Below are 24,149 nucleotides of genomic sequence, written 5' to 3'. Positions count from 1 at the left end.
GTGTGTGTGCGCGTTACATTTGAGGTTGTTAAAAGGCACTTAGAATGGATGTGGTTGCAGTCTGCTCATTAGAGTGCTGGATGATGTCACCGGTTGGTCTATGGTGATGGTACGGTGAACATCATCACTGGAGACTCGGCGTGTGATTGTGGGTAACATCATCCTAATAGATCTAGCTCTCAGCTGTTTATGGATATGAGCCCCGTGAAGACGACAGTTGCTGCCGGCCTTTTATAATGTGTGTATGTGGCACACATGGATATTATTTCAGTAACTTTCTAATACCACCTGCCTGTTATTGTTTGACCTGTGCCCCTGCAGCAGCCCTATAAATGCTAAGAAGCTGAACAGCCTGAGCAGCAGTGGTGACTCGTACGTGGGGCTGTGGAGGAACTACCTGATCCTCTGTTGTAGCTCCGCCACTTCCTCCCCCAACTCCTCCTCTTCCTCTACCTCTGGCTCCATCCGCTGCTCCCCGCCTGAGACGCTGGCGTCCACGCCAGACAGCGGCTACAGCTACGACTCAAAGGTCAGAGGGCATGACCCCGCAGTGATCAACTATCCCCCCCAAAATGTATACGTTTTGCAAGGTTTTACGTGGGTGCTGTCAATGATAATCCTATGCCATGTTTATTTCCTTTAGTTCTAGATTAAAACATTATTTGGTTTGTCATATCGATTTGTGGCCTTTGTATCCAGATTATTGGCACTCCGTCCCCCTCGTCCCTGTTCAAACACGTTGTCCCGATGATGCGCTCTGAGAGCATGGACATCACAGAGTCTCTTGTCCTGGGGCTTGGCAGGACCAACCCCTTGGCCTTCAGGTGAGGGAGCCGCCCTGTGTGTATGTGGCTGGTAGTCATATTTTTTGTTGTTTTGAGTTGCCTGGTTGAATTTGCAAATGTTTATATTGCCTAGTTTGGGGTTATTTGGTTAGTAGGTACAGTATGTAATGGGTAAGTGTGTGTGGGCATGTAGTTTACCTTCTATTGTCTTTCAGAGAGTTGATAGAGGAACTGAACCCCATCATTAAGGAGGCTCTGGAGAGGAGACCTGAGGTGGGTGCAGCTCACTTACCCCTCGCATCTCAGTCATGTATCTAACATCAAAACACTGTACTACCTACAACACTCGCCCTGCTCAGTAGTAACTCTTCTCCTCTGTTGCAGAACATGAAGCGACGCAGGCGTCGTGACATCTTGAGGGTCCAGCTGGTCCGGATCTTTGAGCTGCTGGCTGATGCTGGTGTCATCAGTCAGACGTCAGTGGAAACCAGGCCAGATGTCCTAATAGAGATATAACTACATATGGTTATAGAGTATAGTATCCTAGTAAAGAATCATGGACCTCCCATCTTTGAATTTACCGACCCCTATCGTGTACCCCATGTGTGTGCAGGGCGAGTGGAGGTCTGGACGGGGAGAGTCACTCTCTGAACTCAGTGCTGTTGGAGTATGTGGATCTGACGAGACAGCTGCTGGAGGCTGAGAATGACAAAGACTCAGACACACTGAAGGACATCCGCTGCCACTTTAGTGCTCTGGTGGCCAACATCATTCAGAACGTCCCAGGTACTACACACACACACATACTACAAATTGTAAAATTCTGTGTATGTGTGTGTTGTCAGTATTTGTTGGACATCTCTGTGTGTGTGTGTGTGTAATCCCACCAGTGCACCAGAGGAGGACCATCTTCCCTCAGCAGTCTCTAAGACACAGTCTGTTCATGTTGTTCAGCCACTGGGCCGGGCCCTTCAGCATCATGTTCACCCCACTGGACCGGTACAGTGACCGCAACATGCAGATCAACCGACACCAGTACTGTGCTCTCAAGGTACAACCAGCTGTTCACACACTCTAAACACTATACACACTTCTGAGTCCGAACGTGGTAAATGTTTGTCTACTGTGGGTGTGTTTACCTTGTAGGCCATGTCTGCAGTGTTGTGCTGTGGTCCAGTGGCTGATAACGTTGGCCTCTCCTCTGATGGTTATCTCTACAAGTGGCTGGACAACATCCTGGACTCTCAGGACAGGAAGGTAAGAGCCCTTCTACACTGCAGCCTCACTGCTGCGCTTAAACTATCCCTTTATTACCAGCTGCTGTCCTTCATCTGCACTGATTTGATCGTAAAACAGTGAGACTAAACTTTCACGGTTGAATTATTTAGTGGTGCCGATGAAAGAAAGGAAATGGCTCGACTCTTGAGGTGCCTCACTGAGTGCAGTGTATATTGAGGGCTTGTGCTGATGGTCCCTGATGGTGTCTTGGGCTCCCCCTGCAGGTGCACCAGTTGGGCTGTGAGGCGGTGATGCTGCTGTTGGAGCTGAACCCAGACCAGAGTAACTTGATGTTCTGGGCTGTGGACCGCTGCTACACTGGTTCACGGCGCGTGGCTGCCGGCTGCTTCAGGGCCATCGCCAACGTCTTTCACAACCGGCACGTCCAGATTAATTTCTCCGATTTTATAGTGCGTGTTTGTTTTTCTGTGTATTAACTGAAATGCTGTAATCCATAATGTGTTGATGTGATTGATATGGTCTACAGGGATTACCAGTTTGACACCGTGGTGCTGCTGAATCTCATCCTGTTTAAGGCAGCTGATTCATCCAGAGATATCTATGAGGTGGCCATGCAGCTGCTGCAGGTTGGTGTGACACATTCCTGGACACCATGTTTATTTACTGCTCTGTGTCAGCTGGTTTTAGTCCAGTATGTACTTAATGTGATTTTTCTCTGTGGTTATTCCCCAGATCTTGGAGCCCAAGCTCTTCCGTTACGCTCATAAACTGGAGATCCAGAGAACAGATGGGATCCTGAGCCCTCCCTCCCCACTGCCACACCTCTACTCCGTCTCCTACTACCAACTGTCTGAGGAGCTGGCCAGGACATACCCAGAGCTCACCCTGCCCATCTTCTCAGGTCTGCTTTGTTACACATCACACACTGCCACATAGTCATCTGTCTCATTAGGCTAATCTTAAATGCCTTCCTGGTTCAAGTAGTCCTTAATAAAGGGAGTGGTCTGTCATTTGAGATTCTGGTCTGTAGCCATATCTTTGGCATTTGGTACAGATGTGACTTATTGATGTGGTGACTGTGCTGTTTTCTACCCCAGAGGTGAGCCAGCGTATCCAGACAGCACACCCTGGTGGTCGCCAGGTGATGCTGCACTACCTCCTGCCCTGGATGAACAACGTGGAGCTGGTGGACTTCAAGCCGTCGCCACGGCGACATGAGGAGACCCCCATCTGTGAGGATGAGGAGGACGCCCACGAGCGTGATATGATGGTCAACAGCCGCCGTTGGCTCCGCGGGGAGGGCTGGGGCTCCCCGCACGCCACCACCATGGTGCTCAACAACCTCATGTTCATGACTGCCAAGGTACAACCGCAACCTACCACACACACTAAATGTACTCTGCTGCTGATAAATGGTTGAGTTTGAACTGTATTGCTCTTGTGCATGTGGTACGGGGATGAGTTTGAACTGTATTGCTCTTGTGTATGCAGTACGGGGATGAGTTTGAACTGTATTGCTCTTGTGTATGCAGTACGGGGATGAGTTTGAACTGTATTGCTCTTGTGTATGCAGTACGGGGATGAGTTTGAACTGTATTGCTCTTGTGTATGCAGTACGGGGATGAGTTTGAACTGTATTGCTCTTGTGCATGCAGTACGGGGATGAGTTTGAACTGTATTGCTCTTGTGTATGCAGTACGGGGATGAGTTTGAACTGTATTGCTCTTGTGTATGCAGTACGGGGATGAGTTTGCATGGTCAGAGATAGAGAACGTGTGGACCACCCTGGCAGACAGCTGGCCAAAGAACTTGAAGATCATCCTGCACTTCCTCATCAGCATGTCAGGGGTCAACAGTGAGCCCAGCTTCCTGCCCTATGTAAGTCCAGTTTACACACACTATCCTCTCTCCCTCACACACCTCGCATATCCAATAATTATTCAGTCATCTGAAATGTTTAAAATGTGTGTGTCCCCTCAGGTGAAACGGGTGGTGGTGTACCTGGGCAGGGATAAGACTATGCAGCTGCTGGAGGAGCTGATGTGTGAGCTGGACCTGACAGACCCAGTGAGCTCTGCTGTCACTCACATGGACAACCCTCCCTACTACCGCATTACCTCCAGCTACAAGATCCCCTCCGTCACCTCAGCAGGTATATATCACACTGTCCACTGTCTTCTGTACATGTACCTCTATTTTATAGCCTACTGTCCTGTGATACAAAACACAGATGCTTGATGTTTCTAGGGTACTTATTCCCCCATCTACTTCCTTGTGGACTTGTGGATTGTATGTATGATGTCATAACATTGTTATGTTCCTCCTAAACCTTGTTGCCATAGTTCCTAGATGCCTTTCCCCATCTCTGTCCACAGGAACCACCTCCAGCAGTAACACCATGGTGCCAGGACCCGACGCTCACCATGACAGCAGCAAGAACAAAGACCCCAACATGGACGACAGGTATGAGATCACACACAGATACAGACCGACCCACCTGTGAGACTACAGCTGTCTCTCTCTCTGTTGTCTGCAGTTCCACCCATCTGGACATCTACAGTGGTCTGAACAGCAACCTGAACCGTCAGCACCACCGCCTGGAGTCTCGCTACAGCAGCAGCTCTGGAGGATCCTATGAGGAGGAGAAGGGTAAGAGACCCTCCACCCAGCCATACTACTCTACTTTCTGCTTTATACTTACACACATCCATGTTGCCACAGGTGTGATAATCCCCTGTTTTCTCCAGGTGACTCCATGCCGCTGTATGCTAATTGGCGTCTGAAGGTGATGGACCACAACCGTCCCGAGCCCCTCCCCTTTCCTCCGACAGGGGGATGCTGGTCCCCTCTGGTGGACTACCTGCCAGAGACCAACACCCCTGGAGTACCCATTCACAGGTAACTCCTACCCCCCTCCACTTGACCTCTGACCTGTCTGTATGACCTCTTCCCTGACCCAGCTGACTTTCTGGTGTGGTGTATCTCAGGTGTAACATAGCTGTCATCCTACTGACTGACCTCATAGTAGACCATGGGGTCAAAGTGGAGTGGAGCGCCTACCTTCACCTCCTGCTGCACTCCATCTTCATAGGTAACTAACCTCTCACCTCTATACAGCTGGCTGATTACAACTTGAGTGATGTATACTTGTCTTTAGACACTTCATTTGCATGCAAAACAGACTCTTCATTTGCCAGTGTTAATGTTTATGAAATAGATTTTTCATATCAGGCCTTTGTTTTTCCTACCAGGGTTTGACCACCAGCACCCTGAGGTCTACGAGCACTGCAAACGCCTCCTGCTTCACCTGCTGGTCGTCCAGGGAACTAACGGCAGTGTTCAATCCTTGGCCTCTGTGCTGCTGCGCAACCGAGAGTTCAACGACCCCAAGGTGCTGACAGTGAAGTCACCGCCCCACGACTTCAACCTCACAGGTCAGTAGTGATCTGCAACGATCTGAGTAGCTTAACTAAAGAACAGAAATCCCTTTGCCTTTATTCTGTATTGCCCAATAAGATCAGGAGGGGGCAGCAAAGATCCATGTCCTCATTTCCTCTCCTACCTTTACAGATCACTATGTGAAATCTCATAGACTTGTCTTTATTTCAAGTTTATAGCGATTCCTCAGCCATGAATCGCTGTTCTCATGTGCTTGTGTGTGTATGTTACTCATGCAGGAATGTGTGAAGTTGTGCCAGACTATCAGCCGTCTCCTATGACCGACTCAGGCCTGAGCTCCAGCTCCACTTCGTCCAGCATCAGCTTGGGTACAGGAGGAACCCCCCTGCCTCACCTCACCCCCACCCCAATTAACGAGGTGGACGTCATCGCCGAGCAGGATGAGAAGGTCAAGGCCCTCATCGAGTTTGTCACCTCCAGGTGAGTATCTGAGACTGCATGTACTTGGAAATGGATGTATTTTGTTTATACTGTATGTGGAAGTGTGTGTCTGTGTCATAGCTGTATATATCAGTTATTTGTCTCATGTGATGTACCCTCATGACTAACTTCATCTAATCCACGTATCTGGTCTCACGCTTGCAGCCATGTCTGAAAGGATGGGGTATTTCTCAATTGCATGTGTTTGCGTGTGCCAATACAATTTATTTTGTACATTTTGGGATCAGAATATCAGGGTTGGATGTGTTGTATGATGATAGTTCTGACTTCCCTAGTTTCCTGTCCTGATTCTGTCTTGTCCTGCAGGAAGCGGGGGCCCCTGTGGAACCATGAGGACGTGTCGCCCAAGAACCCCAACATAAAGAGTGCTGACCAGCTGTGTGTGTTCCTCAGACATGTAGTGACAGTCTTCAAACAGTCCCAGTCAGGTCAGTGTGTTTTTAATGCTGTTCCTTATCTCCTTCTACTGTACGGTCTTTCAACAACTGACTGTCCTGTCCACATTTGTTAGCACTCCACAAAAATATATTTCTATTCACCGTTGTTGATTAGCATGAAATATCTCTATTCTTATGTGTCTGTAACACCTCTGCATTTTGATATTAAATATATATGTGTGTGGTTGTTAATCAGGTTTCCAGCTGGAGCAGTTGCTGAGTGAGGTAGCGCTGCAGACTGCTCTGTCGTGCTCGTCTCGTCACTATGCAGGGCGCTCCTTCCAGATCTTCAGGGCTCTCAAACAACCCCTCACAGCCGCCACGCTCTCTGATGTCCTCTCACGTCTTGTAGAGACAGTGGGCGACCCTGGAGAGGAGGCGCAGGTGAGCTACACCCCCACCTGTAACAAGACAACCACCTTTAAATATGTCCTTTGGGCTATCTGCTCTATTACTGTTATCAATTACTTATGATCTCAGATCAGAGTGTCGCAGTTTGAACAGGCGCTATGCTCCAGAGGGATCAGCCACTCTGACCTGGGATCAGTGTGGATCAGCAGCTCTGTTACCAAGCAGCAGCCACTGGGTACTGCAGTATCAGGGGTCCATCTGTCTGGGTGGTTGACCTCTGCTCCTCTGTCTCAGGGCTTTGTTATCGAGCTGTTGCTGACTCTGGAGTCAGGGATTGACACTCTCGCTGACACAGTAAAGAATTATGACCTCCTCACTGCCTTGGCAAAGTAAGCACTGACCAATTCAATATCTGATATATCTATGCCTGTCTTCGACGCTTTCTCTCAGTAAACACAATCGTGCATTCACACTTTCTCAACACACATCTTTGAGACTGTCTAAAACCCAGTACTAGTGAAATACTCAGATTGTAATTTCTTATCCTGCAGGGCTTCTGCCCACGATCACCTGCTGGGGGCTAAGTTTGCAGCCAATAGGAAGAGCACGGGCCAGCTGAACCTGAGTAGTGGGGGTCTGTTCCACCACGGTCACTACCCCCACGGCCACGCCCGCAGCAACTCCCTCCGCGCCAGCCTCATGGGCGAACGCAAGGGCGACCGTCGCCGCAGCAACACCCTAGATATCGCTGATCGGCTGGGTGGCAGCCATGGCAACCTAGCCCGAACGCAGAGCTTGTCGTCATTGCGGGAGGGTGGAGGAGGGGGTCCTGGGGGGGAGGCCATCCCTCCTGTGGACCCCACCAACCTGATGGCCACGGTGTTCTGGATTGCAGCCTCCCTCCTGGAGTCGGACTATGAGTTTGAGTACCTGCTGGCCCTGCGCCTGCTCAACAAGCTACTGGGTCAGCTGCCCCTGGAGAACGCAGACAGCAGGGAGAGGCTGGAAACAGTGCAGGCCAAGCTGAAATGGTACAGCTTCCCTGGTCTGCTGCAGCTCTTCCTCAAGGGCTTCACCTCAGCCTCCACCCAGGAGCTCACCATCCACCTGCTCAACAAGCTCATCAGCGTCTCCCGCCACACACTGGTCGACCCCTCCCAGGTGGCAGGTAAGCGACTCACCTTATTGCTTTTTATCTTAATTCCCAAGATGGCATAGCAGTCAGATGTCCTCGTCGTGTCCCATGTATGTATGTATGTATGTATGTATGTATGTATGTATGTATGTATGTATGTATGTATGTATGTATGTACAGTGCCTTGCGAAAGTATTTGGCCCCCTTGAACTTTGCGACCTTTTGCCACATTTCAGGCTTCAAACATAAAGATATAAAACTGTATTTTTTTGTGAAGAATCAACAACAAGTGGGACACAATCATGAAGTGGAACGACATTTATTGGATATTTCAAACTTTTTTAACAAATCAAAAACTGAAAAATTGGGCGTGCAAAATTATTCAGCCCCTTTACTTTCAGTGCAGCAAACTCTCTCCAGAAGTTCAGTGAGGATCTCTGAATGATCCAATGTTGACCTAAATGACTAATGATGATAAATACAATCCACCTGTGTGTAATCAAGTCTCCGTATAAATGCACCTGCACTGTGATAGTCTCAGAGGTCTGTTAAAAGCGCAAAGAGCATCATGAAGAACAAGGAACACACCAGGCAGGTCCGAGATACCGTTGTGAAGAAGTTTAAAGCCGGATTTGGATACAAAAAGATTTCCCAAGCTTTAAACATCCCAAGGAGCACTGTGCAAGCGATAATATTGAAATGGAAGGAGTATCAGACCACTGCAAATCTACCAAGACCTGGCCGTCCCTCTAAACATTCAGCTCATACAAGGAGAAGACTGATCAGAGATGCAGCCAAGAGGCCCATGATCACTCTGGATGAACTGCAGAGATCTACAGCTGAGGTGGGAGACTCTGTCCATAGGACAACAATCAGTCGTATATTGCACAAATCTGGCCTTTATGGAAGAGTGGCAAGAAAGCCATTTCTTAAAGATATCCATAAAAAGTGTAGTTTAAAGTTTGCCACAAGCCACCTGGGAGACACACCAAACATGTGGAAGAAGGTGCTCTGGTCAGATGAAACCAAAATTGAACTTTTTGGCAACAATGCAAAACGTTATGTTTGGCGTAAAAGCAACACAGCTGAACACACCATCCCCACTGTCAAACATGGTGGTGGCAGCATCATGGTTTGGGCCTGCTTTTCTTCAGCAGGGACAGGGAAGATGGTTCAAATTGATGGGAAGATGGATGGAGCCAAATACAGGACCATTCTGGAAGAAAACCTGATGGAGTCTGCAAAAGACCTGAGACTGGGACGGAGATTTGTCTTCCAACAAGACAATGATCCAAAACATAAAGCAAAATCTACAATGGAATGGTTCAAAAATAAACATATCCAGGTGTTAGAATGGCCAAGTCAAAGTCCAGACCTGAATCCAATCGAGAATCTGTGGAAAGAACTGAAAACTGCTGTTCACAAATGCTCTCCATCCAACCTCACTGAGCTCGAGCTGTTTTGCAAGGAGGAATGGGAAAAAATATAAAGAAGCCTGAAATGTGGCAAAAGGTCGCAAAGTTCAAGGGGGCCGAATACTTTCGCAAGGCACTGTGTGTGTGTGTGTGTGTGTGTGTGTGTGTGTGTGTGTGTATATATGTATATATATATATATATAAGAAAAACAAAGCAAAGGCTAGCTTTTTCAAGCAGAAATTTTCTTCCTGCAACACAAACTCAAAAAAGTTCTGGGACACTGTAAAGTCCCCGCTGCACTGAAGATAGGAAACACTGTCACCACTGATAAATCCACTATAATTGAGAATTTCAATAAGCATCTTTCTACGGCTGGCCATGCTTTCCACCTGGCTACCCCTACCCCGGTCAACAGCACTGCACCCCCAACAGGAACTCGCCCAAGCCTTCCTCATTTCTCCTTCTCCCAAATCCAGTCAGCTGATGTTCTGAAAGAGCTGCCTGGACACCGACAAATCAGCCGGGGCTAGACAATCTGGACCCTTTCTAAAATGATCTGCCAATTTTTGCCACCCCTATTACTAGCCTGTTCAACCTCTCTTTTGTGTCGTCTGAGATTCCCAAAGATTGGAAAGCAGCTGCAGTCATCCCCCTCTTTAAAGGGGGGGACACTCTTGACCCAAACTGCTACAGACCTATATCTATCCTACCCTGCCTTTCTAAGGTCTTCGAAAGCCAAGTCAACAAACAGATTACCAACCATTTCGAATCCCACCATACCTTCTCCTCTATGCAATCTGGTTTCAGAGCTGGTCATGGGTGCACCTCAGCCACGCTAAAGGTCCTAAATTATATCTTAACCGCCATCGATAAGAAACAATACTGTGCAGCCGTATTCATTGACCTGGCCAAGGCTTTCACCACATCCTCATCTGCAGACTCGACAGCCTTGGTTTCTCAAATGATTGCCTCGCCTGGTTCACCAACTACTTCTCTGATAGAGTTCAGTGTGTCAAATCGGAGGGTCTGTTGTCCGGTCCTCTGGCAGTCTCTATAGGGGTGCCACAGGGTTCAATTCTTGGGCCGACTCTCTTCTCTGTATACATCAATGATGTCGCTGCTGGTGAATCTCTGATCCACCTCTACGCAGACGACACCATTCTGTATACTTCTGGCACTTCTTTGGACACTGTGTTAACAACCCTCCAGGCGAGCTTCAATGCCATACAACTCTCCTTCCGTGGCCTCCAATTGCTCTTGAATACAAGTAAAACTAAATGCATGCTCTTCAACTGATCGCTGCCTGCACCTGCCCGCCTGTCCAACATCACTACTCTGGACGGCTCTGACTTAGAATATGTGGACAACCACAAATACCTAGGTGTCTGGTTAGACTGTAAACTCTCCTTCCAGACTCACATCAAACATCTCCATTCCAAAGTTAAATCTAGAATTGGCTTCCTATTTCACAACAAAGCATCCTTCACTCATGCTGCCAAACATACCCTTGTAAAACTGACCCTCCTACCAATCCTCGACTTCGGCGATGTTATTTACAAAATAGCCTCCAATTCCCTACTCAATAAATTGGATGCAGTCTATCACAGTGCCATCCGTTTTGTCACCAAAGCCCCATATACTACCCACCACTGCGACCTGTATGCTCTCGTTGGCTGGCCCTCGCTTCATACTCGTCGCCAAACCCACTGGCTCCAGGTCATCTACAAGACCCTGCTAGGTAAAGTCCCCCCTTATCTCAGCTCGCTGGTCACCATAGCAGCACTCACATGTAGCACGCGCTCCAGCAGGTATATCTGGTCACTCCCAAAACCAATTCTTCCTTTGGCCGCCTCTCCTTCCAGTTCTCTGCTGCCAATGACTGGAACGAACTACAAAAATCTCTTCTCCCTCACTAGCTTTAGGCACCAGCTGTCAGAGCAGCTCACAGATTACTGCACCTGTACATAGCCCATCTATAATTTAGCCCAAACAACTACCTCTTTCCCTACTGTATTTATTTATTTATTTTGCTCCTCTGCACCCCATTATTTCTCTCTACTTTGAACATTCTTCCACTGCAAATCAACCATTCCAGTGTTTTACTTGCTATATTGTATTTACTTTGCCACCATGGCCTTTTTTTCCCTTTACCCCATCTCACCTCATTTGCTCACATTGTATATAGACTTATTTTTCTACTGTATTATTGACTGTATGTTTGTTTTACTCCATGTGTAACTCTGTGTTGTTGTATGTGTCAAACTGCTTTGCTTTATCTTGGCCAGGTCGCAGTTGTAAATGAGAACTTGTTCTCAACTTGCCTACCTGGTGAAATAAATCAAAATAAATAAATCTAGCACAAGTTCCTGGCTTCATGCTTGGTAAAAGCCGCTAATCCCCCCTAGGACTTGCTGGGGCTTGCTTATGGGTCTAGACCTGTTTCTCTACCTGTGTTAGCTCAGGAGATCGAGATTCACTTGATCCTGATGTCGTCTGTTGCCGTCTCCTTGTAGGTTTTCCTCTAAACATCCTGTGCCTGCTGCCTCACCTCATCCAGCACTTTGACAGCCCCACTCCGTTCTGCAAGGAGACAGCGGATAAGATAGCCAAGGTGTGTGCCGAGGAGAAGTCAGCCACCCAGTCTAACCTGGCCCACATGATGAGCCTGTACAGCACACACAGCTACTCCAGAGACTGCACCAACTGGATCAACGTGGTGTGTCGTTACCTACACGACGCCTTTGCTGAGATCACCTTCAATCTGGTCACATACCTGGCTGAGGTAAGCACTCGCAACATCAGCCTTCATAGAAGTAATGAGGAGAATCAAAGCTGCCAACTTATTTGCATAGTCAGTCCACGGCCTCTGGTTAATTTACAGTAGCTTGTTTTTGTTATTATGACAGGTCAGCAGTGTTAATTACTGATCAGCTGATAAGCATATGTCCAACATCCAACCCATGATGGCAGTTGAGAGCCTATTCCTAAACATTCCCCTCTCATCCTCAGTTGCTGGAGAAGGGCCTACCCAGCATGCAGCAGTCCCTGCTACAGATCATCTACAGCCTGCTGAGTCACATTGACCTGTCTGCTGCGCCCGTTAAACAGTTCAACCTGGAGATCATGAAGATCATCAGCAAATATGTCCAGGTGAGACCTGGTTTCTCTTTTTACAATTCAGCTCAGCACTCTGACGCTCTTAAGGCCTCTCATCGCGAAGAGGATTGAGAGAGAAAATAATAAATGGGAATTGGCCGTTACAGAAATAAAGCTGTCTGACACAGTATGGGTGTCACGTGGCTCATTCATTTCATCAGATGGAGCCTTTGGTGTGAATGTGTGAGGGAGAAACCCAGAATGACAGAATCAGATAGTTTAAGGTGAAAGACAATACATTTCTTAAGGTAGGAAACAACACCTCCACTTTGCTGATCCTCAACATAGAGCCTCCACAAGGGTGCATGCTCAGCCCCCTCCTGTATGCCCTGTTCACCCATGACTGCGTGGCCACGCATGCCTCCAACTCAATCATCAAGTATGCAAACAACACAACAGTCGTAGGCCAGATCACTAACAACAACAAGACAGCCTGCAGGGAGGTGGTGAGGACCCTGGGAGAGTGATGCCAGGAAATGACCTCTCACTCAACATCAACAAAACAAAGGAGTTGATCGTGGACTTCAGGAAACAGCAGAGGGAGCACACCCCTATCCACATCGACGGGACCGCAGTGGAGAATGTGGAAAGCTTCAAGTTCCTCGGCATACACATCACTGATGATCTGAAATGGTCCACCCACACAGACGGTGTGGTGAAGAAGGCGCAACAGCGTGAAATTTGGTTGATCACCTAAAACCCTCAAACTTTTACAGATGCACAATTGAGAGCATCCTGTTGGGCTGTATCACCGCCTGGTGCGGCAACTGCACTGCCCAAAACCGCAGGGCTCTCCAGAGGGTGGTGCGTTCTGCCCGGGGGCAAACTACCTGCCCTCCAGGACACCTACAGCACCCGATGTCACAGGAAGGCCAAAAATATCATCAAGGACATCAACCACCAATAATTTTGCACGCCCAATTTTTCAGTTTTTGATTTGTTAAAAAAGTTTGAAATATCCAATAAATGTTGTTCCACTTCATGATTGTGTCCCACTTGTTGTTGATTCTTCACAACAAAATACAGTTTTATATCTTTATGTTTGAAGCCTGAAATGTGGCAAAAGGTCGCAAAGTTCAAGGGGGCCGAATACTTTCGCAAGGCACTGTACTTAGACTTGGAATCACTGGCCACTTTAATAATGGAACACTAGTCACTTTAATAATGGAACACTAGTCACTTTAATAATGGAACACTAGTCACTTTAATAATGGAACACTAGTCACTTTAATAATGGAACACTAGTCACTTTAATAATGGAACACTAGTCACTTTAATAATGGAACACTAGTCACTTTAATAATGGAACACTAGTCACTTTAATAATGGAACACTAGTCACTTTAATAATGGAACACTAGTCACTTTAATAATGGAACACTAGTCACTTTAATAATGGAACACTAGTCACTTTAATAATGGAACACTAGTCACTTTAATAATGGAACACTAGTCACTTTAATAATGGAACACTAGTCACTTTAATAATGGAACACTAGTCACTTTAATAATGGAACACTAGTCACTTTAATAATGGAACACTAGTCACTTTAATAATGGAACACTAGTCACTTTAATAATGGAACACTAGTCACTTTAATAATGGAACACTAGTCACTTTAATAATGGAACACTAGTCACTTTAATAATGGAACACTAGTCACTTTAATAATGGAACACTAGTCACTTTAATAATGGAACACTAGTCACTTTAATGTTTTAAATCATGTTTACATACTGCTTTACTCATCTCATATGTATATACTGTATTCTCTTCTGTATTTTAGTCAATGCCACTCTGACATTGCTCATCCTAATATTTATATATTTCTTAATTCCATTCTTTTACTTTTAGATGTGCATGTATTGTTGTGAATTGTTAGATATTACTGCACTGTTAGAGCTAGAAACACAAGCATTTCACTACACCCGCAATCACATCTGCTAAATATGTCTATGTGACCAATAAAATTAGATTTAACCTTCCCTAGAACGGAGGTGTGCTTTTACCCCTTTCTAAAAACATGAAATCCTGTCTTATTGACAATTTAACCAACGTCACCTCTGTGTTTGGATCCTGTGTGTTCCCCAGAGCCCGTACTGGAAAGAGGCCCAGAACATCCTGAAGCTGGTGGTGTCTCGGTCGGCCAGCCTGGTGGTGCCAGACGAGGTGCAGCGCTCCTACAGCACCGAGTCCTCTGGATCCCCAGAGATCGCCTTCACTCGCATCTTCAACAACTCTTCTAAGGAGCTGCCCGGCAAGACGCTGGACTTCCACTTTGACATCTCAGAGGTGAAGTCTTGCCTGCTCAATGTGTTTATAAACTGTAGTGCTTTGTTTTATGTTGTATGAAACTGTATGTGCTGCTAGTTTGGCCAGGTCTCCCTTGTAAAATGTTTTTATTTCAACTAAACCTACATGGTAAAATACATGTTATATACAATTTTTAAAAGCTCTGTCCCGACCTCTGTCCCGACCTCTGTCCCGACCTCTGTCCCGACCTCTGTCCCGACCTCTGTCCCGACCTCTGTCCCGACCTCTGTCCCGACCTCTGTCCCGACCTCTGTCCCGACCTCTGTCCTCTTGTCAGCTTTTCGTCCTTCTCCGATTCTTTCTGTTTTTCACTCTTTCCATTTTTCTTTGTCACCTTTTACCTTTAGCCCTACTTTTTTTAAACAAAATGATCACATCTGTACAATCTAGATTAACTGGTGTAACCTTGAACCACCAGACGCCCATCATAGGGCATAAGTACGGGGACCAGCGCACAGCTGCAGGGCGGAATGGGAAGCCGCAGGTCATTGCTGTGACTCGGAGCACTTCCTCCACCTCTTCTGGATCCAACTCCAACGGCCTGGTGCCTGTCAGCTGGAAGAGGCCCCAACTCTCTCAGGTACTTACAGCCAATGGATATGTTACAGTGAGGTTTGACATGTTTACATGTCTTTTTGTTTGTTAATATTTAATTGTGTTGTCTTATTTCAGAGGAGAACCAGAGAGAAGCTCATGAACGTTCTTTCTCTGTGTGGTCCCGAGTCTGGTATTCCCAAGAATCCTTCCGTAAGACACCTGGCATGTCAAACTGTGAGCGAGCATGACTAGTGATTAGTGATCTACTTCAACAGAATATATCCCAGCCATCCCTCCATGTGTTTATTAAACCTATTTATCATAACTGTTATATCTTTCTCTGTGTGTGTTTTAGGTGGTGTTCTCGTCCAACGAGGACCTGGACTCAGGTGACCAGCAGACCAGTCTGATCCCCACGGTGGAGGAGGTGGTGAGGGAGGAGGACCTGCTGGGAGAAGATGCAGGAAGTGAGCAGCAGTTTGGAGTCTTCAAGGACTTTGATTTCCTGGACGTGGAGCTCGAGGATGCTGAGGTGAGGGGTGATTCACTGTACAGTAGGAGCAGCCATCTGTATACACACACACGTTTTAATGTCTTGTAGAGGATAATTTACAATAGTCTGCTATTACACCATTTCATATCATGTTGTTGATTGGTGACAATAAATGGTTTCATTGTGTGTGTGTGCTGAAGTACGTCTGAGCTTGTGTCTTAACATCTGTGTGTTTGTACTGGTCTTGGTATGACTTCTTCCATGTTGTCCTGTAACTGTCCCTACTAGTCTTTCTAACCCACTTGTTACCTTTCCTCTTTTCCCGCCACAAGGAGTTCCAGGTACGTTTGGGCCAGAAAGAGCTTTTTAAAGCTGCCATCCTAAGTGCCCTGGTGTCCCTCTGTCAGTCATGTGATTTTTGTCACCCTGTAGAAGCACCTGTTTTGTCAGTCTAGAAACAGACAGCCAATGAAGCATGCCACAAATACTTTTTTGGGTTCATGATCAATATAGTTTGTACATGAAGTGATTAGGTCAAACAGCCTGAAAGAATAGGTGTCATCTCCTCCACTTCCCATTACTGCAGACACAGCTCTTTAGATGTCATGTGTTAGTGGCATACATTGTTGTTTTCTTGTGTTTGGTCTTGTGCTGTTGTGATTCATCCACACTATCTCAAACTTCAGTTAGTTCTACTGGTATCTGACTGCTGTTTCTTTGGGTGTCCTACAGGGGGAGAGCATGGACAACTTCAACTGGGGTGTGCGCCGGCGCTCCCTGGACAGCATGGACAAGGGGGAGGGAGATGGGGACACGCCGTCCCTGCAGGAGTGCCAGTACACCGGGAGCACTCCCAGCCTCAACCTCACCAACCAGGAGGACACGGACGAGTCGTCTGAGGAGGAGGTACTGAGCGCTAGCCAGATTCTCACCCGCTCTGGCCTAGTAAGTTTCACCCAACACAAGGGTGGCCCTGTCCCCCGCCCGCCCCATGCTCCTCACACAGCCCGCTGGCATTGTGTGTGTGTGTGTGTGTGTGTGTCCGTGTCCGCCCGCTCACTGAGCAGCGCTACTGCAGATCTACTACTGTGCCTGGTATGGGCAGGGGCTAGACACTTGCTTCCACTGTTACCGGTCACTATTTCATTTCCTGCCCCCCTTCACCCCCAATCCTAGACCTGCTACCCTCATTTGATTCCTTACCCACATACCCCTTCCCCCATACGTTTGTTTTTTAGGTAAGTAAAGTACAGACCAAAACTATACTACTGAAAATCAGTCCAGTTCAGGTTTCTGATATGTTTAGGTCAGACAACTCATTGACATACACTATAACTGATATGTTTAAGTCAGACAACTCATTCACCTACACTATAACTGATATGTTTAGGTCAGACAACTCATTGACATACACTATAACTGATATGTTTAGGTCAGACAACTCATTCACCTACACTATAACTGATATGTTTAGGTCAGACAACTCATTGACATACACTATAGCTGATATGTTTAGGTCAGACAACTCATACACTATAACTGAAATGTTTAGGTCAGACAACTCATTCACCTACACTAACTGATATGTTTAGGTCAGACAACTCATTCACCTACACTATAACTGATATGTTTAGGTCAGACAACTCATTCACCTACACTATAACTGATATGTTTAGGTCAGACAACTCATTCACCTACACTATAACTGATATGTTTAGGTCAGACAACTCATTCACTATAACTGATATGTTTAGGTCAGACAACTCATTCACCTACACTATAACTGATATGTTTAGGTCAGACAACTCATTCACCTACACTATAACTGATATGTTTAGGTCAGACAACTCATTAACATACACTATAACTGATATGTTTATGTCAGACAACTCATTCACCTACACTATAACTGATATGTTTAGGTCAGACAACTCATTCACCTACACTATAACTGATATGTTTAGGTCAGACAACTCATTAACATACACTATAACTGATATGTTTATGTCAGACAACTCATTCACCTACACTATAACTGATATGTTTAGGTCAGACAACTCATTCACCTACACTATAACTGGGAGATTAGCTACATAAAAATGAAACTGAAAGGAGTCCATAGCGTGACCATGTCAGTGAAACGGATTTAGTCGAGTTCCAACTGGCATCAAATTAACAGCATGTTCCTTTGTGAGCATGATCCCAATAACCCAAACCTCTGGCTGCCTTTCTCAAGCTCCTCTTTGCTCTAAATGGCTAGTCAGCCAGTCTTCCCAAGCTGTTATTCTAGAGCTGCTTATGCTCTCTGCTGTGCTCTGTGCGAGTGAGAATGCCTCTAGTGACCCAAAGACTTGAACATGTTTAACGTCAGAGACATGTCTGTATTAACTGTTAAACGATGCTACTATGAGCATGCAGCATATCATTTGCAGACAGAATGATCAAATAACAGAGATATTGTAATAGTGTCTGGAATATAGCATGTTTTTAGAACGTGTTATTCTAAACAGCAGATATCCTGGAGATGCAGAGGACCAGATAATGAGATATTTCATTAGGGGGTTTCATTTTGTACTCACTATCTACGGTATCAGTCAAAGGTTTGGACACACCTACCCATTCCAGGGTTTTTCTTTATTTTTACTATTTTCTACATTGTAGAATAATAGTGAAGACATCAAAACTATGAAATAACACATATGGAATCATGTAACCAAAAAAGTGTTAAACAAATCAAAATATATTTGAGGTTCTTCAAAGTAGCCACCCTTTGCCTTGATGAAAGCTTGGTCCAGTCCTGACTGATACTGTAGTTCTAAATGGAGAATTTGAACCATGTGTTTTATTCTCTCCCTCCCCTCACTCCAGATCAACTGTGACTCTGCTATGGATGATGCCACGTCCAATCATGTGGACTCTCTGCAGCAGTCCCAGGAGTCGTCCAGCAGTGCCCTGTCAGAGGAGACCACGGCCCTGCTGCCCCACCTGAACAGCCCTGCACTGGAGATGGCCTGCTCTGACTCCATCCAGCTGCCTGAGGTGTGACCAATCGGGACAACAAAATTGTGGTGCTCCGGCTCTTTCTAGCTCCTTATTCTCCTCTTTATACCTCTTTTTACCTCTGCTGCGTTCTCTGTCTCGCGCATGTTTCACACAGAGATGGCGGTGGCCTCCTCTCTCTCTCTGCCTGTAGGGAGTGAGCTGTAGCTGGTGTGCAGTAGGGGGCTCTCTCTCTGTTCACATCTCCCTCCGTCTCCATCTCTTTCTCTCCACTTGTTGTGCTGCTCTGGGTGTGTGGGCGCTGTGGTGGGCTAGCGTTTGCTCCTCTGATTGGCTGGTTTGTGGTGCTTAAATGTGTGATTGGGGGAGAGATTGTCAATGCTCACCTCGGGCCAGGTGAAACGTCACCTCTCAATTTGGAACCTGAACACTCAACTGAACTCACTGTTAAATTACTGAGCACTGGACACCAGCCTCCTACTCTGCGTGGCAGACCCATGTGTGAGTATGAGCTAGTTAAGTCCGCTCCATTAGAGAGCATTGTGAAGCAACACAGAGACATGCATTAGATTAAACCAGTGAGCACATATAACCAGGTAAACCATACTAACATGCAGTCACTAACAGCTTCAATTATTATCCATTATCTACCACTACTAACCTGTGTAACCATGGTGAGGATGCACTCTTGCTCAACAAGTCTTTCACACAATGTATAGTTCTGTCTAGGTTTTGTATTGATAGTTTATGCTGCTCATGTTTGTCCCCGGAGACCCCATTTTTGAATTGATTGTCTCATACACAGTGACACAGGACCTACTCCTGGTGATTGTGTGAACGAAACTGAGATGGGGAATGTTCAATGGGGGCTGCTCTGTGAGAAATAACACCCCGTCTTTTCCCCAGTAATGTGAATGGAGCTTCCGTATGAGCTCATTCCTGTCCCTCCTTACACCTATCATCTCAATATCAGCCCAAGGACATCTCCCCATCACAGGCCCAGGTCTTAGTGTAATGAGCCCCGGATAAAACCATTAATACTATTACTCATCCCTCCACGACGGCCCAGACGTCCACCCACTCCTAAAAGTGTTCTGTAATATAGCCACCGAGACGTACTGGCAGCCTACCACACTCTCCTTAATGCATGAGACTCTTAAATAGAGGAAAGACAAGTCCTTTCAATTAGATGTTCTAGATCCCCCTGTATCCTCACTCCTCCCTCTGCACTCCCCACTCCTCCCCTGTACTCCCCACTCCTCCCCCTGTACTCCCCACTCCTCCCCCTGTACTCCCCACTCCTCCCCCTGTACTCCCCACTCCTCCCCCTGTACTCCCCACTCCTCCCCCTGAACTCCCCACTCCTGAACTCCCCACTCCTGAACTCCCCACTCCTGCACTCCCCACTCCTGAACTCCCCACTCCTGAACTCCCCACTCCTGAACTCCCCACTCCTGAACTCCCCACTCCTGCACTCCCCACTCCTGCACTCCCCACTCCTGAACTCCCCACTCCTGCACTCCCCACTCCTGCACTCCCCACTCCTGAACTCCCCACTCCTGAACTCCCCACTCCTGAACTCCCCACTCCTGCACTCCCCACTCCTGCACTCCCCACTCCTGCACTCCCCACTCCTGCACTCCCCACTCCTGCACTCCCCACTCCTGCACTCCCCACTCCTGCACTCCCCACTCCTGCACTCCCCACTCCTCCCCCTGTATCCCCACTCCTGCACTCCCCACTCCTCCCCCTATATCCCCACTCCTCCCCCTGAATCCCCACTCCTGCACTCCCCACTCCTCCCCCTGTAGTCCCCACTCCTCCCCCTGTAGTCCCCACTCCTCCCCCTGTAGTCCCCACTCCTCCCCCTGTACTCCCCACTCCTGTGTCCCCACTCCTGTGTCCCCACTCCTGTATCCCCACTCCTCCCCCTGTACTCCCCACTCCTCCCCCTGTACTCCCCACTCCTCCCCCTGTACTCCCCACTCCTCCCCCTGTACTCCCCACTCCTCCCCCTGTACTCCCCACTCCTCCCCCCCCACTCCTGCACTCCCCACTCCTGCACTCCTGCACTCCCCACTCCTGCACTCCCCACTCCTCCCCCTGTACTCCCCACTCCTCCCCCTGTACTCCCCACTCCTCCCCCTGTACTCCCCACTCCTCCCCTGTACTCCCCACTCCCCACTCCTGCACTCCCCACTCCTGCACTCCCCACTCCTCCCCCTGTATCCCCACTCCTGCACTCCCCACTCCTCCCCCTATATCCCCACTCCTCCCCCTGAATCCCCACTCCTGCACTCCCCACTCCTCCCCCTGTAGTCCCCACTCCTCCCCCTGTAGTCCCCACTCCTCCCCCTGTAGTCCCCACTCCTCCCCCTGTAGTCCCCACTCCTGTATCCCCCACTCCTGTATCCCCACTCCTGTATCCCCACTCCTGTATCCCCACTCCTGTATCCCCACTCCTGTATCCCCACTCCTGTATTCCCACTCCTGCACTCCTTCCCCTGCACTCCCCACTCCTCCCCTGTACTCCCCACTCCTCCCCTGTACTCCCCACTCCTCCCCTGTACTCCCCACTCCTCCCCCTGTACTCCCCACTCCTCCCCCTGTACTCCCCACTCCTCCCCCTGAACTCCCCACTCCTCCCCCTGAACTCCCCACTCCTCCCCCTGAACTCCCCACTCCTCCCCCTGCACTCCCCACTCCTCCCCCTGCACTCCCCACTCCTGCACTCCCCACTCCTGCACTCCCCACTCCTGCACTCCCCACTCCTCCCCCTGTATCCCCACTCCTGCACTCCCCACTCCTCCCCCTATATCCCCACTCCTCCCCCTGAATCCCCACTCCTGCACTCCCCACTCCTCCCCCTGTAGTCCCCACTCCTCCCCACTCCTCCCCCTGTAGTCCCCACTCCTCCCCCTGTAGTCCCCACTCCTCCCCCTGTAGTCCCCACTCCTCCCCCTGTAGTCCCCACTCCTCCCCCTGTAGTCCCCACTCCTCCCCCTGTAGTCCCCACTCCTGTATCCCCACTCCTGTATCCCCACTCCTGTATCCCCACTCCTGTATCCCCACTCCTGTATCCCCACTCCTGCACTCCTTCCCCTGCACTCCACACTCCTCCCCACTCCTGCACTCCCCACTCCTGCACTCCCCACTCCTGCACTCCCCACTCCTGCACTCCCCACTCCTGCACTCCCCACTCCTCCCCCTGTAGTCCCCACTCCTCCCCCTGTAGTCCCCACTCCTGCAGTCCCCACTCCTGCACTCCCCACTCCTGCACTCCCCACTCCTCCCCCTATATCCCCACTCCTCCCCTTGTAGTCCCCACTCCTCCCCCTGTAGTCCCACTCCTGTATCCCCACTCCTGCACTCCCCACTCCTCCCCCTGTAGTCCCCACTCCTCCCCCTGTAGTCCCCACTCCTCCCCCTGTAGTCCCCACTCCTCCCCCTGTACTCCCCACTCCTCCCCCTGTACTCCCCACTCCTGTGTCCCCACTCCTGTGTCCCCACTCCTGTATCCCCACTCCTCCCCCTGTACTCCCCACTCCTGTACTCCCCACTCCTCCCCCTGTACTCCCCACTCCTCCCCCTGTACTCCCCACTCCTCCCCCTGTACTCCCCACTCCTCCCCCTGCACTCCCCACTCCTGCACTCCCCACTCCTGCACTCCCCACTCCTGCACTCCCCACTCCTGCACTCCCCACTCCTGCACTCCCCACTCCTGCACTCCCCACTCCTGCACTCCCCACTCCTGCACTCCCCACTCCTCCCCCTGTACTCCCCACTCCTCCCCCTGTACTCCCCACTCCTCCCCCTGTAGTCCCCACTCCTCCCCCTGTAGTCCCCACTCCTGTATCCCCCACTCCTGTATCCCCACTCCTGTATCCCCACTCCTGTATCCCCACTCCTGTATTCCCACTCCTGCACTCCTTCCCCTGCACTCCCCACTCCTCCCCTGTACTCCCCACTCCTCCCCTGTACTCCCCACTCCTCCCCCTGTACTCCCCACTCCTCCCCCTGTACTCCCCACTCCTCCCCCTGTACTCCCCACTCCTCCCCCTGAACTCCCCACTCCTCCCCCTGAACTCCCCACTCCTCCCCCTGAACTCCCCACTCCTCCCCCTGCACTCCTCCCCCTGCACTCCCCACTCCTCCCCCTATATCCCCACTCCTCCCCCTGTATCCCCACTCCTGCACTCCCCACTCCTCCCCCTATATCCCCATTCCTCCCCCTGAATCCCCACTCCTGCACTCCCCACTCCTCCCCCTGTAGTCCCCACTCCTGTATCCCCACTCCTGTATCCCCACTCCTGTATCCCCACTCCTGTATCCCCACTCCTGCACTCCTTCCCCTGCACTCCACACTCCTCCCCACTCCTGCACTCCCCACTCCTGCACTCCCCACTCCTGCACTCCCCACTCCTGCACTCCCCACTCCTGCACTCCCCTGCACTCCCCACTCCTCCCCCTGTAGTCCCCACTCCTCCCCCTGTAGTCCCCACTCCTGCAGTCCCCACTCCTGCACTCTGCACTCCCCACTCCTGCACTCCCCACTCCTCCCCCTATATCCCCACTCCTCCCCTTGTAGTCCCCACTCCTCCCCCTGTAGTCCCACTCCTGTATCCCCACTCCTGTATCCCCACTCCTGCACTCCTTCCCCTGCACTCCCCACTCCTTCCCCTGCACTCCACACTCCTTCCCCTGCACTCCCCACTCCTGCACTCCCCACTCCCCCCCCCTATATCCCCACTCCTGCACTCCCCACATATCCCCACTCCTGCACTCCCCACTCCTCCCCCTGTAGTCCCCACTCCTCCCCCTGTAGTCCCCACTCCTCCCCCTGTAGTCCCCACTCCTCCCCCTGTAGTCCCCACTCCTCCCCCTGTAGTCCCCACTCCTCCCCCTGTAGTCCCCACTCCTCCCCCTGTAGTCCCCACTCCTCCCCCTGTAGTCCCCACTCCTCCCCCTGTACACCCCACTCCTCCCCCTGTACACCCCACTCCTCCCCCTGTAGTCCCCACTCCTCCCCCTGTAGTCCCCACTCCTCCCCCATGAACATTGTTGACTTGTTTCCTGTAATATGACTCACACTGTGGGCTAATGCAGATAACTGCCCTGTCACACAGCACAGCAGTCACTGATGTGGATTTATGTTCCACTGTTACATTTGACAGTGTTCAGTACTACTGTGCTTAGCAGCTGGCTGCTACGTTTCTTACAACTGTAATTTACAATTTAACAAAACCTAGTCAAAACCTTTATATTGACCATAATGATGCATTTTTTTTACACAAACTTAACCTTCTCGTTTAGTCTTTTTCTTAACTATTCTAGTCATTCATCGTGATCCATAATTCAGTAGCTTGATCCATCCAAATGGCTTGGAC

The 24,149-nt window shown here is 49.3% G+C and overlaps 1 protein-coding gene across 13 annotated transcripts in view; it reads left to right on the top strand.

Annotated features, from left to right (window-relative positions):
* fryl (furry homolog, like) overlaps window positions 1-24,149 on the top strand; it is a 102,964-nt gene that overhangs the window by 62,468 nt on the left and 16,347 nt on the right. For 6 of the 13 annotated variants that reach the window (XM_036978371.1, XM_036978372.1, XM_036978369.1 and 3 more), the window contains 32 exons: window positions 322-529; window positions 700-824; window positions 1,001-1,058; window positions 1,170-1,261; window positions 1,399-1,571; window positions 1,676-1,836; window positions 1,932-2,042; window positions 2,288-2,442; window positions 2,551-2,650; window positions 2,757-2,925; window positions 3,122-3,387; window positions 3,762-3,902; window positions 4,005-4,176; window positions 4,400-4,487; window positions 4,561-4,673; window positions 4,772-4,922; window positions 5,012-5,115; window positions 5,276-5,458; window positions 5,702-5,903; window positions 6,231-6,352; window positions 6,558-6,745; window positions 7,007-7,101; window positions 7,264-7,880; window positions 11,777-12,045; window positions 12,273-12,413; window positions 14,511-14,711; window positions 15,151-15,312; window positions 15,405-15,503; window positions 15,625-15,801; window positions 16,095-16,103; window positions 16,495-16,707; window positions 18,631-18,801. In XM_036978371.1, coding sequence (XP_036834266.1) covers window positions 322-529; window positions 700-824; window positions 1,001-1,058; window positions 1,170-1,261; window positions 1,399-1,571; window positions 1,676-1,836; window positions 1,932-2,042; window positions 2,288-2,442; window positions 2,551-2,650; window positions 2,757-2,925; window positions 3,122-3,387; window positions 3,762-3,902; window positions 4,005-4,176; window positions 4,400-4,487; window positions 4,561-4,673; window positions 4,772-4,922; window positions 5,012-5,115; window positions 5,276-5,458; window positions 5,702-5,903; window positions 6,231-6,352; window positions 6,558-6,745; window positions 7,007-7,101; window positions 7,264-7,880; window positions 11,777-12,045; window positions 12,273-12,413; window positions 14,511-14,711; window positions 15,151-15,312; window positions 15,405-15,503; window positions 15,625-15,801; window positions 16,095-16,103; window positions 16,495-16,707; window positions 18,631-18,801 — 5,236 coding nt within the window. The remainder of the gene's footprint in view (window positions 1-321; window positions 530-699; window positions 825-1,000; window positions 1,059-1,169; window positions 1,262-1,398; window positions 1,572-1,675; window positions 1,837-1,931; window positions 2,043-2,287; window positions 2,443-2,550; window positions 2,651-2,756; window positions 2,926-3,121; window positions 3,388-3,761; window positions 3,903-4,004; window positions 4,177-4,399; window positions 4,488-4,560; window positions 4,674-4,771; window positions 4,923-5,011; window positions 5,116-5,275; window positions 5,459-5,701; window positions 5,904-6,230; window positions 6,353-6,557; window positions 6,746-7,006; window positions 7,102-7,263; window positions 7,881-11,776; window positions 12,046-12,272; window positions 12,414-14,510; window positions 14,712-15,150; window positions 15,313-15,404; window positions 15,504-15,624; window positions 15,802-16,094; window positions 16,104-16,494; window positions 16,708-18,630; window positions 18,802-24,149) is intronic. The other 7 variants (XM_036978366.1, XM_036978373.1, XM_036978374.1 and 4 more) reach the window with 4 other exon arrangements.

The sequence above is a fragment of the Oncorhynchus mykiss genome, chromosome 5, assembly GCF_013265735.2.
Source record: "Oncorhynchus mykiss isolate Arlee chromosome 5, USDA_OmykA_1.1, whole genome shotgun sequence".
Taxonomy (NCBI): domain Eukaryota; kingdom Metazoa; phylum Chordata; class Actinopteri; order Salmoniformes; family Salmonidae; genus Oncorhynchus; species Oncorhynchus mykiss.
Note: the sequence above shows the minus strand (reverse complement) of the source record. Positions and strands in the feature narration are given on the sequence as shown.